This window comes from Miniopterus schreibersii (genome assembly GCF_964146895.1).
Source record: "Miniopterus schreibersii genome assembly, chromosome: X".
NCBI classification, from domain to species: Eukaryota; Metazoa; Chordata; class Mammalia; order Chiroptera; family Miniopteridae; genus Miniopterus; species Miniopterus schreibersii.
Window position 1 is genome coordinate 56,702,287 of NC_138104.1, and position 17,283 is coordinate 56,719,569.

The 17,283-nt window shown below is 49.2% G+C and overlaps 1 protein-coding gene across 4 annotated transcripts in view; it reads left to right on the forward strand.

The window, feature by feature from the left end:
* LOC308551343 (histone deacetylase 8) overlaps nt 1-16,429 on the forward strand; it is a 309,470-nt gene extending 293,041 nt beyond the window's left edge. The window contains exons 1-3 of one of the 4 annotated variants that reach the window (XM_081125816.1): nt 10,293-11,258; nt 15,172-15,296; nt 15,824-16,429. In XM_081125816.1, coding sequence (XP_080981942.1) covers nt 15,237-15,296; nt 15,824-16,351 — 588 coding nt within the window. In that variant the 5' untranslated portion in view covers nt 10,293-11,258; nt 15,172-15,236 and the 3' untranslated portion in view covers nt 16,352-16,429. Of the gene's footprint in view, nt 1-10,292; nt 11,259-11,360; nt 11,772-11,994; nt 12,134-15,171; nt 15,297-15,823 lie in introns of those variants that run through there. The other 3 variants (XM_081125817.1, XM_081125818.1, XM_081125813.1) reach the window with 3 other exon arrangements.
* Nucleotides 16,430-17,283: the final 854 nt, after the last annotated feature.

The window sequence follows — 17,283 nt, forward strand, 5'->3', positions numbered from 1 at the left end:
ATCCAGAAACCAGACTCTGGTTCAGCCATTCCTTCATTCAGAAGATATTTATTGATGGCCTGCTATGTGCCAGGCAGTGTATTCATCATCAGGGATACAAAAGAAAAAAATACAAAAACCTCTACCCTCATGGAGTCTGCATTCCAACTGTGGAGACAAATGATAAATATAATATGGCAAGTAGTGATCAGTGCTATGGAGAAAATCAAGCCAGGTAGATGTTGAGAGTTGCTACTTTACATAGACTGTCCAGGGAAGGACCATTTAAGGAGGTGACATTGAGTAAAGTCCTGAATGCAGTGTGGTGGCAAACCATGTGATTGTCCAGGAAGGAGTGTTTCAGGCAGAGGGAACAGCAAATGCAAAGAGCCACAGACAGGAACTACCTTGTTGCATTGGAGAAACAGCAAGGCCCATATGCGTGAAGCTGAGGGAATGAGGAAGAGAGAGGGAGGGAAAGAACATGGAAAAGTAGGAGGGACCAGGTCATATAGGACTTCGACTTTTGCACTGAGTGGGATGGAGAGTCATTGAGGCTCCTGAGCAGAGAAGGTCAGGATCCTTCTGGCTGCTGTGTGGAGAAGAGACTACAAAGGACAAGGCATAGGGGAGCAAAAAGACCAGTCAGAAAGCTGCAACAGTGATCTAGGTAAGAGATGACAGTAGCTTGGACCAGAGTAGTGGCTGTGGAAGTGATAAAAAATTGTTTGGATCCTGGACCTATTTTAAAGAGCGAGCTGACAGAATTTGCTGATCAGTTAGTTGGTCATAGAGTAAGAGAGAAAAAGAAAGATGAAGGCAAGGTTTTTGGCCTGAGAAACTGTGTAAGCAGTAGTGTCATTTACTGAGCTTGGGAAGCTGAGGGAGGAGAGGGGGAAAGGGACGGGTACCTTATTTGTGCCGAGTTCAAGAGAGAGGACTGGGATCTCTCCTAGAAGCTTAAGGCTCAGCTAGATTGCTTGCTGGTGAGGGTGGAGGGTGAATGGAAAAGGTCGAGGCAATGAACATATTTTACTGAGTGACAAACTAACAAACTGTACCAGGCTTCATGTATATCTGCCCACTTAACCTTCAGTGAGCACAATATCAAAGCTGAATTTCATAATGCAGCATCCAAGTCTGGCTCCTGTGACCTCAGCAACCCCATCTTGTGCTGTTCTAGTTCCCATCAATGCGTTTGCACATACTGTTCCCTACACCTGGGGAATGCTGGCCCTCAACTCAGAAGTCACTTTCTCCTATCTCCCACTGGATTTTATTAATATCTGCTTTTTTATCTCCTTGAGGAACTCCTTGGGAACTCCTTGAGAGCCAAGTGGCACCTTGGTCCCCATCTGAGACCTTGGTGACTAGAGCAGGATTAAGCAGGGCCTCAGCTCACATTTGTAGCCTGAAGGAACAACTGCATAGGATAACAGCCAGCCCTGGTAAGCCCACCCCTGTGGGTCAGGAGGCCCAACTTCCCACACAGTCATATGTGACAATGAGGAAAACAGGGCCAAGAAGGTGAAGTCAAGCTTGGAACTGGACTCAAATTGGAAGGCTGACTCCATCTCCCAAGCAGCAGTGAACAGGGGTCAGAGAAGAGTAATTACTCACATGTGTACAACACTTGAGCATTTATGGCCACAGACATTATCTCACTCAACCCTGGCACAACCTTATAAGGTAAGTATTCTCATTTTCCCTTCTTTACATCTAAGGAAACTGAGGCCCAATGAGCTAAAGTCACTTGCCCAAGGTCATACAGCTGGGAAGTGGTAGCCTCAGGACTTGAACCAAAGTCAATCTGATGGCAGAGCCTCATGCTCTTGATGTCAGACTAGGCCAATGCCTACAGCAGGTTGGGCAGCCATTTTTCTCTCCCTACCTATCCCTGTTGTGTTCCAGCTAACAGTGGCAAGAACCAGCATTTTCTCATCCCCTCAGACCAGGCAAGGTGCCAGAAGGCCTGGTTTCAAACATGGCAGGGAATCATCCACATTGGAAACTCCAAAGGTAACACTTAGGAGAGGGTTGAAGAAAGTGTGCGGGAAGTGCAAAGAGAGGCTCTTCAGAGGCAAGCCCCACTGGGCCTGTTCAGGGCCTTCCTGGCACATAAGAGAGGGCAGCTTCCCTCCCATTCCCCCAGCCCAAAGCTCCCTGGGTAAATCTCTTGTGGGAGCCATGCCTTCTTTCCGTTGGTCTGGTTCCCCTGCTTCATTAACTCACATCCTCACTACTTAGTGCTGCTTCCAGATGGCTGGTCACTTATGCCTTCACCCCACTTTGGGCCCTTTTCTTTCTCATTTGATTTCTTTTCCTTGTTTTGTTTTCCTCCAGGCACTCACTCTCTCTCTCTCTTTTTTGCTCTTTCTTGCACTCTCCTTTGTTCTTTCTTTCTCTCCCCATTGAGTGCATTTCTTTCTGCTCAGTCTGTCCATCTCTTTTCCCCTGACTCTAACCAGATACTGATATACAATACTAGCTTCCTCTTCTGTAACAGTGAGAGGTTCAGATGAGGTCATCTCTCTAGTCCCCATCAGCTCTGACATTCAGCTTTGAGAAAAGATCTTCTGAGGGGAAGGGTAGCTAGAGAGTGGGAAAGAGAGAATCAAGCAGGACTTGATTCAAATTCCAGCATCCTCACTTGCTAGCTATGTGACCTCAGCAAGGTTGCCTCACCTCTCTGAGCCTCCTCCTTTAGTCTGTAAAATGGGATCGATAATAATAGTGATATCCTCACATAAGGGTGGACGGGTATGAGAACTGATCTTGCTCATGAATGGGAAAGGCCTTTATGGACTATAAAGGGTAGGTCCCAGCAGTTGTTACTTAGGAGACAGTGATGCCTGCTAGTCACTAGCAGAGGTTCTGGGGCCAGTCTGCCTGGTCTGAATCCTCAGCCCACAAATGTACAGCGTGTAGAACACTGGCAAGCTGTGAATATCTCTGTGCCTCAATTTCCCTATTGGCAAAAAGGGAATGAGGTAATAATTGTACAGCAGGTCCTCAAGTAACATCATTTCATTCAACATCGTTTAGTTATGGTATTGATGAGGTGCCATAGAAATTTAATCTTTGTTTATATCAATTAGCCTATGGGAAAACTGGTTTCCTTATACATCGTTTCTCTTACAGTCCAAGAACCTAATGATGATGTTAAGTGACTTACTATACTCGCTAACAAAAGTTTTTGTGGGAATTAGATGAGAAAGTATGGAGTACTGAGAACAGTGAGGGCCTGTCACCTGATAAGTGCTCAGGAAATGTTACCATTGATGTTTTTAATCAGAGTTAGCAGGAATAAAACTCCTAGGGTGGTTGGTTTTCTTAGTGATGCAGGGCCACTGCAAGAACCTAAGCTGGGTGCTGATCCACATTCATCTCATGGCAGGATCTCCAAGTGTGCTTCTGCAGGTTGTGCCCTGCACAGGTGGATGCCTGAAATTCAGCTGGTGTTCCTCTTACAAAGCCATGTGCCCTGGGGTGAGGGTTATGTAAATCCCAGAGGGAGCATCACCTATTTCTAATTGGTCCTCCAGAGGAGGTGTCTTCTTGTGATTAGCAAAAGAAAACTGTGTGCTAGCTGAGGGGCATTGTCTTTGTGTCAAAGCAGCAGAGGGATCTTGGGTAACTGGCCCGTGGTCCTCTCTTCATGGCTGACAGCAGAGTCTGTGGCCTGACATCCCCACCCGAAGGTACACTAGACCCTGGATCCATCTCCAGCTCTGATCGCTGAGGTCCAGAGAGACAAGTCTCTGTGGAAATCTGGAGAAATATTTTCAGCCCACCAGGTGGTACGTGCAAAATCAATCTTAACTGTGTTCACACAGCCATGTTTGTCTGAGCTGACCCAGAGAGGCAATGGGGGCTACTGGTCCAAGCTGGGGGACTTCTCCATAGAGGGAGCTCTGATTAGTGAAATACTGGGGTACATGGATAGATGATGAGTGGAAGTTTGAAGCTTCAGATGAGATGGGATTGGGAAGCTGGGAGGGCAGGACCCCAAAGCCCAAGAGAGGTGAGTGCAGGGAAGATAAGATTGGGGGACAAGGGGCTGCCACATCACCTGAGTGCTCAGGTAAGGGGAACAATTTTAGTTTGACGCTGCAGCAGGGCCAGACTAACATGGCTTCACCTTTTTAAAGATGAAGTAAGCTGAGAGACACTGCACTGACCTAAGATGGAGCATGGCAGAAAAGGGAGAGCAAAAAAGACCCCAAAGGCTTGTGTTCTAGAAGTGAAACTAAGGAAGGCTTGGCATGCTTAAAGTCTAGCCAAAATACATTTAGCAAAGTGAGACGAGGCCCTTGTCACTCCCTAGCATGGGGAAATTTATGGACTGAGATTCCCCTCACACTGCCCTTTAGGTCTTTGAAGCATGTGTCCAACATTGTGCTGGGCTGGAGGGGCCAGGGAGCGGAGAGAGAAGGAGGGAGAGTTGTGGTGGAAAAGCAGTGTCTTGTTCTGGAACCCGAGGAGAAAACCCCTCTCTGTCCTGGTGGAGAGGGGGCAGGGGAAAGTTCCCCACAGTTTGGCCAAAAGTCATCCTGCCTACCGCTCTTTTTGACACAACCTCACACTTTCTTTCCAGTCCTATATTCCTGGCTGTGTGCAAACTATTTCCACTCGGATGTTCTGCCAACAGCTTAAACTAAACATGCTTAAAGCAAAGTTCCTCTTCCCCCACAAAGCCTCACACCTTCCCAAGGCCTCCAGCTTTACTGCTGACACCCAAACAGCCCAAGGCCTGGCTGTTCCTTTCTCCCCTATAGCAAGCAGTACCTCTCACTCTTCCTGCCTTTGAACCCTATGCTCTTCCCTGGGTAATATTTTTCAGTCACCTTTGCCATACCTAGGCTGAAGCCTTCTCCCACCCTATACCTCATCCCTGGAGATTCCTGCCACAGCCACTAACTGGGCTATCCTTCAGGGTCTCTCCCTCAACCTGGGCCATGCATATATTCTGACCACATACATTGACCATTTACTGCAATGGGTATGGGGAAGCGTCCATCCTCTAAGATTGAAAAGCACAGACACAGATAACAGAGGATCAGGGAGCCTACTGAACAGAGTGAGTCAGACCTGACTGTAAATCCCAGGTCTGCTACTTACTAGCTGTGTGAACTTGGCCTTGTTATTTCATCTCTCTGTGCCTCAATGCCCTTGTTTCTCAAATGGGGTTGATAGTGTTGACTTCCTATGGTTCTTGTGAAGTTGAATGCTAGAAGGGAGAACAGAGAAGGGGCATACACTAGAGTGACATCACCCAAGAGCCATGGAGACAGTGCCCAAGGATATGAAAAGCTGGGTGACCAGAGCTGTTTGTATATTTGTGGTTTTGCCATTAGGTATAAAAACAGGAAATCAAGTACAGAATCAATTCAACTGGACCCAATTCTTGGCCCTTTCCAAACTTCCCCACCCCCTTGTATAAACAGGAAACCAAGGCCAAAGCTGACTGAAGTGCCCAAGGATGCCCTGTTATCTCTCTGTTCTCTTCAGTTTTCTGTTTCTCAAGGCCCTTTCCCCAGTGCTAATCTTGTTCCCTCTCTCTTTCGTCTTTTCTTTTCAGTCCCCCTCCTCCTCCTCCTCCTCCTTCTCCTCCTCCTCCTCTTTTATAACAAAGGAGCAGAAGACAGGCTGGCCTAGGGAAGAGGAATGTGGCTGCTCCCTGGGCACAGAGTGGCCAGGCCCAGGCGCTCACTCAGGCTGGCAGTCAGCAGGCGTGAAGCTGGGGAGGCTCCGGCACCTTGCTCCGAGGGTCTGGAAAGCACTACAGACATTAGCTCATCACTCCCTGGCAGAGACCCACTGGTCTGCTATTCTCCCTAGCATCTTCCAGATGGGGAAGTGGAGGCACAACCACAGTCAGTGTGGTTGCAGACTTTTAGGATGCCAAGGGGCCTTCTGGGCAGGGTCTCCAGATGAAGTGAGGGGGAAAGGGCGACCTGGACTTCCCCAGACATACTTGCATTGCTTGAGATTGTAAGGAGCAAGGAAGGATACAGGAAAGAACTGTGGTCTAAACTGCAGTCCCTGAAGGGGGCACCAGGGAAGAATGGGAGGGCAGTGGCAAGGACCCACCATCACCTGAGCCCCCATACATGATGCTCACTAGCCTGTTAGGAATGACTCACCACTCTGGACTGCGATATCTGCCTCACCCATTACCTCTGGAGTTAGAGGCAGCCTAGATAATGTGTACATGGCCAGACACCAAAGAGTTAACTCTGATTAGGTTGAGTTGATTATTATGTTTTTCTCCTGATGCTTTCCTGTTATTTCCACATTCTGTGCAGGGAACAGTTATGACATTTATAACCAAACAAAATGTTAATCATTTTTAATTATTAAAAAGAAGAAGCAACTGGGATGTGGTGATGAGCCCTGGGCTTAGCGTGAGGAGCCCATGTCAAGTCCGCTCTCTCGCTTGCCATTGTGTGACCTAGGGCAAGTGACTTCATCTCTCTGAATCTTAGTTTTCTATAAAATGACAATAACCCCACAGGGTTAGCATAAGATTGAAAGAGATAATGTATGTGAAAATGCTTTTTAAGAAACATTTATGGAACTTTTTAAACATATACATAAGTAAATATTAGAAGAAGGCCATGTATCCATCTTATTTTATCTATATCCCCACTCACTTAACCATATCCCCACTGGAATATTTAAAAGCAAATCCCAGCCCTGGCCAGTTTTGCTCAGTGGTTAGAGTGTCGGCCTGGGTTCAAAAGGTCAAGGGTTCTATTGGGGTCAAGGGCAGTACCTTGGTTGCACATTTGATCCCCACCCTGATCAGGGTGCATGCGGGAGGCAACACCCCTCCTCTGTCTCTCTCTTCTCCCTCCTCGCCCCCTTCCACTCTCCCTAAAAAAACAGTGGAAAAAATATCCTCAGGTGAGGATTTAAAAAAAAAACACAAATCCTAGACATTCCCTTTATTCCCATAAATACTTCAGTATTGAACTGCTTTTTACATTTTTCATAATTAAAAAAATAATACATGATGACTGTAAAAATAATTGGAAAATGAAGAAATCCCACCACCCAGAGACAACCATGTTTTGGAGTAGCCTATTATTTATTCTATGCATATATATATATATATATATATATATATATATACACACACAAAAATGGGATCCTACTGTATATGCCATTTGTGTATCATTTTATTTTAATTATAAAAGTAACTATATTCCAGAAAATCAAAAGGGAAAATTACCCATAACCCTTTACCATCTAAAATAAAAACATTATTTTCATAGATCTCCTCACTTTTTTCAATTTGCATACATACTTTTAACACAAGTGGGATCATACTGATCATCCACTTTCCAAATTATAAATCTGTTTTAATTGTAAGAAAATAATGTAATCATATTGCAGAAAAACAAAGAAAATAAAAATAGTACCATAATCCCACTACTCAGTTATAATCACTGTTATCATTTTGGTGTATTTACTTCCAATATTTCTTCTGTGCACATACAATTTTAACAAAAGTGGAAGCATACTGTTTATGCACTTCATTAACTATAAACTTATATTTAGTTATAAGAATAATATTGTATGACATGAAGAGAGAAAAAGTCCCTCATAATCCTACCACCACACTGATGCTCTTGCTACTTTGGTGTTTTCCTGACCATCGCTTCATTATCCATATTCATACATGGCTAGAAACATACTATTTAATATTCTACTCTTCGTGCCCTTTGCAACTTGGCATCATATTTATGCAACTTTGTACCCAGAGGTGTGTTTTTTTTAATGTTAAGTTTGTACCATTTAATTTTTAATTGATTTTAGAGAGAGAAAGGGAGACAGAGAGAGAGAGAGAGAAACATCAATTTATTGTTCCATTTATTTATGCATTCATTGGTCAACTCTTGTAAGTGCCCTGACCAGGGATCGAAACTGCAACCTTGAGGTATGGAGACAATGCTCTAACCAACTGAGCTACGCCCGCTAAGGCCAGAGGTTTTTTGTGTTTTGTTTTTTATTTAATATTTTGTAGTGAACATTTTCCCATAAATGAGTTTTTGGAAATCAATTGTTTTTTTTTGGTGTTGTGTTGTTGTTTTTAAGTGTCAAGGTCCCAAGGGATACTTCCTTCCATGGACATTTAGATTGCTTTCTATTTTTCACCATTGTAAACAATTCTGCTCCAAACATTCTTGAACAAAGACTTCTACTTTTTAACTTTTCTACACACATATTGAGTATATGTTTCTGGAGACTATTTTGGATGTTTCCAGCTGTCAGGGAAAAGGTGATTATCTTATATTGGTCCCTGCCATGTGGTTCAGATAGCCCTCTCAGTCTGTTTTTTTAATTAATCAGTCAGCAAATATTATTGAACCTGAAGTGTGTGAGCCGAGGCAGGACTAAGAGGCAAAAGAAAAAGAATCAGAAGGCACAATAACAGCACTTTTTGACCACTTACTACACAGTGGGCACCAACCAGACTAAGCTTTTCCGTCAATCCTTTCAATAACTCTACAATCCCATTTAGAAGATGGGAAAGCTAAGGCCCTAAGAATGAAGCCACGTAGCCTAAGATCACACAGCTAGTAAATAGCAAAGTAGGGATTTAAACCCAGGCGGACTGACCCCTGAAACTGTACTCTAGATACAGCCTAAATGTTTCCTTACCCTTCCAGGCAGGGAAGTGCAAGGGTGAGGGTAAGGACTTTGCAGTCGGCTTGACCCGGATTCAAATACCTGTCTCCAGACTGTGTGAATTTGGGCATATCTCTGGAACTCAGTTTCACCTTGGTAAAACCTGCCTTACAGGTGGGAATTAAATGAAATGATGGATGGGAACATGTCAGGTCCAATGCTGTTGCACAGAAGGTTCTTGCTGGGTGACCATTGCCGTCCTCTACTTGCTACTCGAGCTCGAAGTCTAGTTGCCAAGTTGGAGAGAAGAGTTCAGCGGAGAGCTCTGGGCTCAGCTGGAGCCGGCTGGGAAGTCAGAGATACGGGGCTTATTTGCAGAGAAATGCAAATGTCTCCTTTGCTCTCTCCCAGCCTCTGCAACTAACCTCTACTCCTATCACGCCCCCCAAAAAAGGGGTGGCTTTTGTGCTCCAGAGCTGAGCGTTTGAAGCCCTCTTTCCTGCTCTCCAGGAGGTGGACAGTAGAGATGACAGGAAGTCACCAGTAGGAAGACCCTTTCGGGCTTGTGGGCACAGAAATGGGGCGGAGGGCGCTCTTTTTTCTGCCCTTCAATGGTCTGGATGGGGGAGGGGATAGCTGTTGAGCAACTGCTCCGGAGACACTCCAGAAACCCAGTTGAACATATGCCTCTTTCTAACAATTGGCCTGGGAGCCATCCAATAGATGGAAGGTGGATTCGCCACCTCACGGATCCGGAGCCTGCAATGAAGCCGCTGCCGAGGTTTTTAGATTTGTTCCCCAGCGGGGCTGAGAGGGATAGGTCGAGAGGGATAGGTCAGCGGTCCAAATTAGTAAAGCACAATTTGAAATCCTAATGTCTCTCGCCTCAGGCAAACAAAGAGATGGCTTGAAAGTGTATTTTACAGTCAAACTCTATAGGGTTTTATGGTACCAACAGATCCCACCTTTTATCAGAAGGAAACTAGGTACAACACACGATCTTTGGGTAAAGTGAGAAAGCATAGCAATGGTGTGGTTGTTACTGGGGTTTGTGGTGGAGCTGGGTGAGGCAAACAAATGGAGGAGCACAAAGCAGCTTTGGGAGCTGGGTAATGGGTTTACCTGGGGTCCAGAACACTGCCCCAGCTTCCTCCAGGTGTCAAGAAAGGGCCTTGACCTGTCCCTCTGTTTGCTGCCCATCTTTGTGTCAGTAAGCCGATCAGTCTGTCAGCAAACAGAACTTTGTTCAAAGGGTAAATGCAAGGCACTTGGGGATGAAAGAAGGAAAAGAGGGGGGAAAAGAAAAAGATCTTTAGGTCTTCAAATCCAATTACGAAGACAGAACACATACATAGTGAATATGCCTTGGTGACATTCCTTCCCCTGCACTTTTTAACATTTTATTTTGGACTTTTTAAAAGAGGATGTTTTATAAACAGTGTAAACTAAGTAGTTGTTGCTGAAAGGGGCCAAAAAGGGGAGTGTGGTAGGGGGTAATCCTGGTGGCCTTCCTGTAAGAGGTGAGAGGCTTCTTGGCTACAAGGAACACAAACTGAGATGAAGGAGAAGGCTGGACCTCTTTCCCATAAAAATTTTTAAGATAACATCCCAGCCTGAGAAAGATGTGCTCCGAATGCAAAATAGCATTCTTACTTGATGGGAATGATTGTATAATCATAATAAAATAACCTGGCATCGTGTTTTCCCGTGAGGAATCCCCGGGAGCCCAAGGGCAAGCTCTTCATTTCCTGCTACCGGTTCCTGGCCTTTGGCGTGCTTCGTGAGCTGCACCAGGTCCGGGAAGGCAGCATATTCCTGCGTCGCATCCCACGAGCCTCCGTCAGCCCTGGATAACCACAGGAGAGAATACCTGGAAGCCCACCCCCGGCTCAGGCCTTCGAGAGAAGCCACCGCTGCCGGCAGATAGGCCTTCAATGAGGCTCTGCCTGGAATCTGGCGACTTTAAGGGGAAAAGGGACCCCAGCTTCGTCCCTTCAACAAGGGAGATGTGCAGCCCAAAGGGGCAGACAGGCTCCGAGAAAGCCCTGCAGAAAACCCAAGTCGTGCTCCCCCTCCCCGGCACCGCTTTGTGTGCGCCCCCTGCTCGGGGTCACTCCCTGAGTTCATAGCTCTCCCCACAACCCCTCTTGAAGCCCTCTCAGGCGACCCGCTAGATTTAGGTCAGAAACAGACACTAACAGCTCTCCTAATTTATTGGGCAAGTCCATGCAGGGCGGTAGGGAGAAACCATGTCCCGGGCCGGGCCCCCGCCAGCTTTAGAAGCGCAGGCGTGGGCCGAGGGCTCAGGGCTCGGGGTGCCCAGGGCCTAGGTCTGCCAGCTCAACCACGGGAACCGTGCCCGGGGGGCCAATCGGACTCCGTTCCCCAGCCGGCCCTTCGCTTTCACACGATCCGCGGTGACTGCACCAGCTCAAGCGCCTTTAAAGGGCCACACACGCTAGCCGCCTCTATAAAATGTTCCCAGCGGAGCAGCGGGCAGGAGGGATACGGCTGAGCTGCCCTAAAGGCTGCTCACTCCACCCAGCAGGCTGCTCACTCCTCCTGGCAGCCTGCAGGCTAAGGGTCGTTCCTGGTTAGGAGGAAGAAGGCTAAGGAAGGCACAGTACCAGCTCTGGCCCTGGGTAAGTATCCAGTTCAGATTTTGCCACCAACTCACCCACGAGCCAGGACATGTGCTAATAATGCCCTAAGCCGGCTATAAAGACTTGGAAATTGAAGGGGGGGAGAGAAAAAAGGGGGGGGTCTCCTTCTTGGGATTCCTAGCCGAGGCCAACCTTCTGCCGGGTGTGTGCATCAAGGCTCTACTGGCGGCAATAGGGGCTTGAGAGCCGGGTCCCCCGCGCCGGGAAGGGAGCACGGTGGCCGCCACCGCCACCGCCCCGGAGTCAGGCGCCGAAGCCGCCGGCGGGCGGGCGGGCGCGGGCCGGGGCCGCTTGGCTCCGCACGGTGCGGTGCAGAGGCGGCGGCGCAGCGGTGCGGGCTTTCCCCAAGAGCCGCGGGGTCGGGTGGCACTGAGCGCGACCGGCTCGTGGCTGCGGTGGCTGCGTGAGTGCCAGGGGCTGGGGGCTCCGCCGCTTCGCCCGCGGCTCACCGGGCTCCGCGCTTCCTTCTCCAAGGCAGGAGGCTTCGCTGAGGTAAGCCGGGCCGCCCGGCAGGGCGCTGGGCTGGGCAGCGGGGCCGAGGGACTCCAGCCGAGCGAGTGTGGGGAACGGGCTGCGGCCCGGCGGGCCGGGGGATTCTGCGGGAGTTGTTTTCTGATCAAGAGCTGCTCTGCTGGGGGTAGAGGGGCCGCCGGCCACTAGCCGGTCAGCGTGAGTCTGTTCGTTGTCAGCGCTCCCGCCTGCGGGCCAGCGGCGCCAAGCGCCCGCTTCTCCCGGGGAGACGGCAGCACCTTTTCTCCCCGCGCCCGCGCTTTCTCCAGCTTGGCTTCCACCGACTTTGCTAAACGCCGGGACCGTATCTGGACGCTTGGGCTCCGGAGCTACACAAAGCTCAGGTTTCCGTTGGGGGCTGGAGGCGAGAGGGGCTTTTCGGGCTGAGTTCAGGGGAATTGCGGGATGGAAGTTAGCGAATTTGGGCAACTTGCCTCTACCACCCAATCGACCTCTGCTCTCCCCCACACGCACGCCCACACAGCCACGCACACCCACGCACACACCTCTCTCCCTATAAACGAGGGCAGCGAGGCCGACCTCTCACAGTGTCCCTGCCTCGCCGAGAGTCGGACTTGGAGTCAGAAAGACGTAGCTGCCAGTCCCGGCTCCGCCACTTTCTAGCGCTGTGACCTTGGGCAAGTTACCGAACCTCTCCGGGCCTCTCACTCTTCTGGTAGAGGGGTTAGAGCATTGAACAGAGGCAGCCTGGCTAGGCGGTAGGCTCAGCCAGCGGCAGCGTTGGTTGCTCAGCGGGCGCTCAGTTAAGTGTTGGTGAGGTGCAGGAGCTACCGCCACTGGTGCTTGAGTGCGCCCCCGTGCGCGGCCACACCGAGGGGCTCCAAATTCACCGCCGAGGTGGAGAGCCCGGCCCCTGCCCGCCTGTCCTTGTGGTCCCTACTATCTGTTCCTGACACAGTACTTGTGGAACGGACGCTTGGGGGCCTGGTAGCCTGGGTGCTCGCGCCCACTGTGCAGGGATGCTCCAGGCCGCCCCCAGCTCCCGCTGCTCCACCTTGGATGCGACGAGGGCTGCCGAGCTGTCCTCAAACAACGGGCCTTTAGTTTTCAGGTGGCAAAACTGACTGGTCTGGATTAGAGCGCGTCCAAGCCAAGCCGCAGTACTGTTTGGATTTTTAAATTTCTCCTGAGTGAGAAAATAGCAATAGAGATGGAGCCATCGGTTGGTGCCATTTTAACTTTTGGTCCCCCAACAGGTCAAAGACCAAACTACTGTACCTGCCTCTCCCTTCTTTCTTCTCCTCCCCCCACCCCCATCTAGGCGGAAGGGGACTGTCGGGCCACGCGAAGGTCTGAAGAGAAGGGCGGGCGGGAACTAGTAGCCGGAGCCCGCGAGGCACAGCGTGTGAGGAGGCACTTGTTGCTCTGGGTTGCCCAGCCGCCTCTCGCAACCGTTTCACAGTGGTCAGCTCTCGGCTTGGGAAGCAGGCTGGGCCATTTCCGAGCTGCCAAGTTTTGCCTTCCAACGGGCTGGGTGGAGAAGTAGAGACAGAAAATCGGGCAGGCGGGGGCAAGGACTCCTATCGAAATGCGATTGCCTCTGCAGACGGATTCAACAACACTTACTGAGCGCCTACCGAGCAGTGACCCAGGCCTGGGTTTAGGCAGGTAGGGAGCGGGGGAAAGCTACGATGGGAGGCACGGATTTGAATGGAAACAAGGTCCTGTTTAGGGGAGCTCAGAGCCTGAAGGGGGAGATATAGTAAAAGGGTCTTCCCCAGGGACCAATACTAAAACGGACACTTTTTCTGGTTCTCTCTTTTTTTCTATTTATTTTCCCCCTCCTTTTTTTGTTACCGTTGTTGCTACTGTTGTTTCTTTTGTACATTTGGGTACATTTGGGCTGCACGAAGAAAGGCTGGATAGGAACAAGGAAAGATGGGCAGGACCTCTCAACATTTTTCTTAGGATATGAAAATTGCTTGATACTGAAGGTGCTGGGCTCTGGAAGACAGCATGGATTAGACTCCTTGTCTTGTGATCACTGGCTTGAAATATTACTGGGTTGCCTCAGAGAAGAAACAGGGTTCCAATCAAGCAGTGGTGGTGGTGACCCAGCAACTGATTTTTTTCTCATGTTTTCTCCCCCACTTTTTCCTTTCTCTATTTTATTGCCTCCCTCCTCTACAAGTAAGTGGTGCAAAGACAGTAAAGAGAGGTAGTAAGTGGCCACTTTCTAGAAGTGTCTGAGCAGATTCTTAACAACCACTGGAGGAGGGAGATGACAAGGAGAATTCTAGCTTTGTCGGAAAGATTAGAGATGCTTTTTAAGGTGCATAAGATTCTTTGGGGCAAAAGGTATTTATAAATACAAAATTCGACATCTCTGATTCATCATAAAGGCTAGAATATACAAAGCTTAAAAAAAACTTCTAAAAAAATAACTTCAGAGTTTTTCAGGTGAGGAATTTTTTTGTTTTCCAATTTGAGGGAATCCTTCTTTCCTCACTCCCTTACCCTTTGGCGCCTGAGCTAGGGAATTATTTCTCCAGCAACCATTTGAATCATTCTAGGTCTGATTCAGTGGACAGGGGAGGCCTGCGGACATAAGAGTGCTACATCTTGCCCCCAGAGCCACTGGCACTTAATAGGAAAGCCACTGAATCTCTGTGCCTGTTTTCCTCCAGGAAGAAGTATTCCCATCTGTCACTACAGATGGGTGTGCCTGGGCTCAGACCAGGTGTCCTGGGAAAACCCTGTGCTGGCAGGCTTGACTTGGAGGGGGCTTGAGGCAAGGAGGAAATTGAGAACATTCTTCGCTGCTCTTTGGCCACCTCACAGCCCCCAGCCCACCTTGATTAGGTTGCCTTTTCTCACACCCACACCTGAGTCAGGGCTTAGGAGCTCCATGGCATTTGCTTTGGGGACTTATTCCTTCCCTGGGCTGCAGCCTCCAACTTTCTAGGTCTTCCTCATCCTGACTCTTTCCCACTTTCTCTCAGTCGTAGTGGAGGCCCAAGATCTCTAGCCCAGAAGCCAGTGGCCCATGGAAACAGTGTGCTACTTACTTAGGGACATTTCTGCCTTCAGAATCAGGAACAGTGCCATCCCACCCCCCACGCACACACACTTGGGGCTTTGAAATCACTGGCATGAGGAAACAATCATTGTGTACCCTCTTGGTGATGTGGGTAGCTGGCTACCTGGGCAGCACCTGGCTGAACCAAGCACCTTGCCTGCCTCAGGCAAACAAAGTTCCAGCTTGATCTTCTCCTTTGCTCAAGTGGTCTCTGGTCTTGGGTCTAACTCTGTCACCATCCTTGCCTTGTAGCCGTGTGAAATTGCCTTGCTTTGGGCTTTGCTAATGCTTTCTTGACTAATGAGTCCTTTGCCCTTCTTACCTTTTCTCCGTCACATGCAGCACAACAGCTCCAGCTGGCAGTACCACCTCCGACCAATTTATCCAACTTCTTCCAAGGCTCTGAAATGCCAACGATGTCAAGACCTGCACTTGATGTCAAGGGTGGCACCTCACCTGTGAAGGAGGTAACTTTTTCCGTTTTACAAATAGAAACACTAAGACATGAAAAGATGAGCTGATCTGGGGTGGCCATGTTGTAGGCCCTCCTAGGTGTGGTGCCTAGTATCCTTTAGCAGAGAGGAGACAACAGAGCTTTCTCTGGGGAGAAAGAGGGTAGCTTCTGCCTAAATGTAGTTAAATCAAACCTACTCGAGTTGTTGAAAGAAGATGGCAGGGCAGGAAGCAGAGAGGTAGAATAAGAATAAGACAACACCATTGAAAAGATTAATGTGAGGCTGAGAAGAGGGACAATGAAATGCCCTTATTAGAATGGTGAGATAGAGGGAGGGAAATAAAAGCAGCAAACCCACTTAGGATGGCAGGTGCCCAGCACGAGGACTTGGCTCTGAGCATTGAGCTCAAAAGGATCCTGGGGTTGGGAGCTTAACTTTGCAGTGGGTCTTCTTGCTACCTCCCCACCACTAGCCCCAAATGAAGTGCCTTTAGGAGCTTTCTGAGCCTGATATTATGCTCTGCCTTTCTCGTCTTCTAGGATGCCAACCAAGAGATGAGCTCTCTGGCCTACTCTAACCTGGGGGTGAAAGATCGCAAAGCAGTAGCCACTCTGCACTACCCCGGGGTAGCCTCGAATGGAACCAAGGCCAATGGGGTTCCCACTAGTTCCTCTGGATCTTCACCTCCAATAGGCTCTCCTACCACCACCCATCCCACTAAACCTACACCCTTCAATCTGCACCCTGCCCCTCACCTGCTGGCCAGTATGCAGCTTCAGAAACTTAACAGCCAGTATCATGGGATGGCAGCCGCCACTCCTGGCCAACCCGGGGAGGCAGGTCCCCTGCAAAACTGGGGCTTTGGGGCTCAGGCGGGAGGGGCGGGGTCACTCTCTCCTTCTGCCAGTGCCCAGAGCCCTGCTATCATCGATTCGGACCCAGTGGATGAGGAAGTGCTGATGTCACTGGTGGTGGAACTGGGACTGGACCGGGCCAATGAGCTTCCGGAGCTGTGGCTGGGGCAGAATGAGTTTGACTTCACTGCAGACTTTCCATCTGGCTGCTGATGCCAACTGTCCCTAAACATGGAGGAATAAAGCCACCAATTCTGTTGTAAATAAAAATAAAAGTTACTTACAAAGAGATGAGCCAACTAGAGGTGCTCTTCATTGAGGTCTAAAGGGGTGTAGCATAGTCTGATGCCTTTTCAGCAATTCTGAGGCCCATGGTGGGGTTGTGGGTAGATTGCTGGGAGGGAGATAGATGGAATGGGGGGAGCTGTAGGGGCCTGCTCACTGAATTCTTGCTACCGCTGCCATTATGTCTTCAGGAGCCCAAGTACCTAGCCTCACTGCCCCAAGACCCCAGGAACACTCTCCTATTCGAGGTTGAATACAGGAGCTGGTTGGGAGCCTTCTCAGAAGAAAGATTGATACAGACCCTTCCTCAGCTTCCTCACCACTTGCACATTCAAGTTTAAAGGGTTGCCCTGGCCACAAGGCACACATTTCACCAACCCTAAAAGCCACCCCCACCCACTCTCTAGCCCCAATCCAATTGACCCATTAAGGCTATCCTTTTGCCCTTTTGCCTTTGAGCAGTAGATAGGACCTAAGTAGGATCCTATGACCTGAGAGCTCAGATTTCTCTGGACAATTACAAAAGCTACAGATTTCCACGATTAAACTGAGATTCTGATGCCTTCTTCAAGTCCCTCAGACAATTGCTTTGTCCCTCCCTCCAAGCCTGGTCTGAGTGTCTCCTGACTCTGGCCTCCCTGGCTCACTGTCTGTATATTAGAGCTGTCCTCTCCATCTTAGAGATACAGATTAGGGCTGGACTTGACGAGTTCAACTTTTGGGGATGCCTTTGCCCTTAGATTAACTGCTGAAGAGCGGTGGCTTCAGAAGCATGCCAAGTGACAAGACAGTAAGACTGAACTGGGTCCTGGCCATGGAGGGGTACAGTTCAACCCCATCCTTGTGTTGACACAACCCAA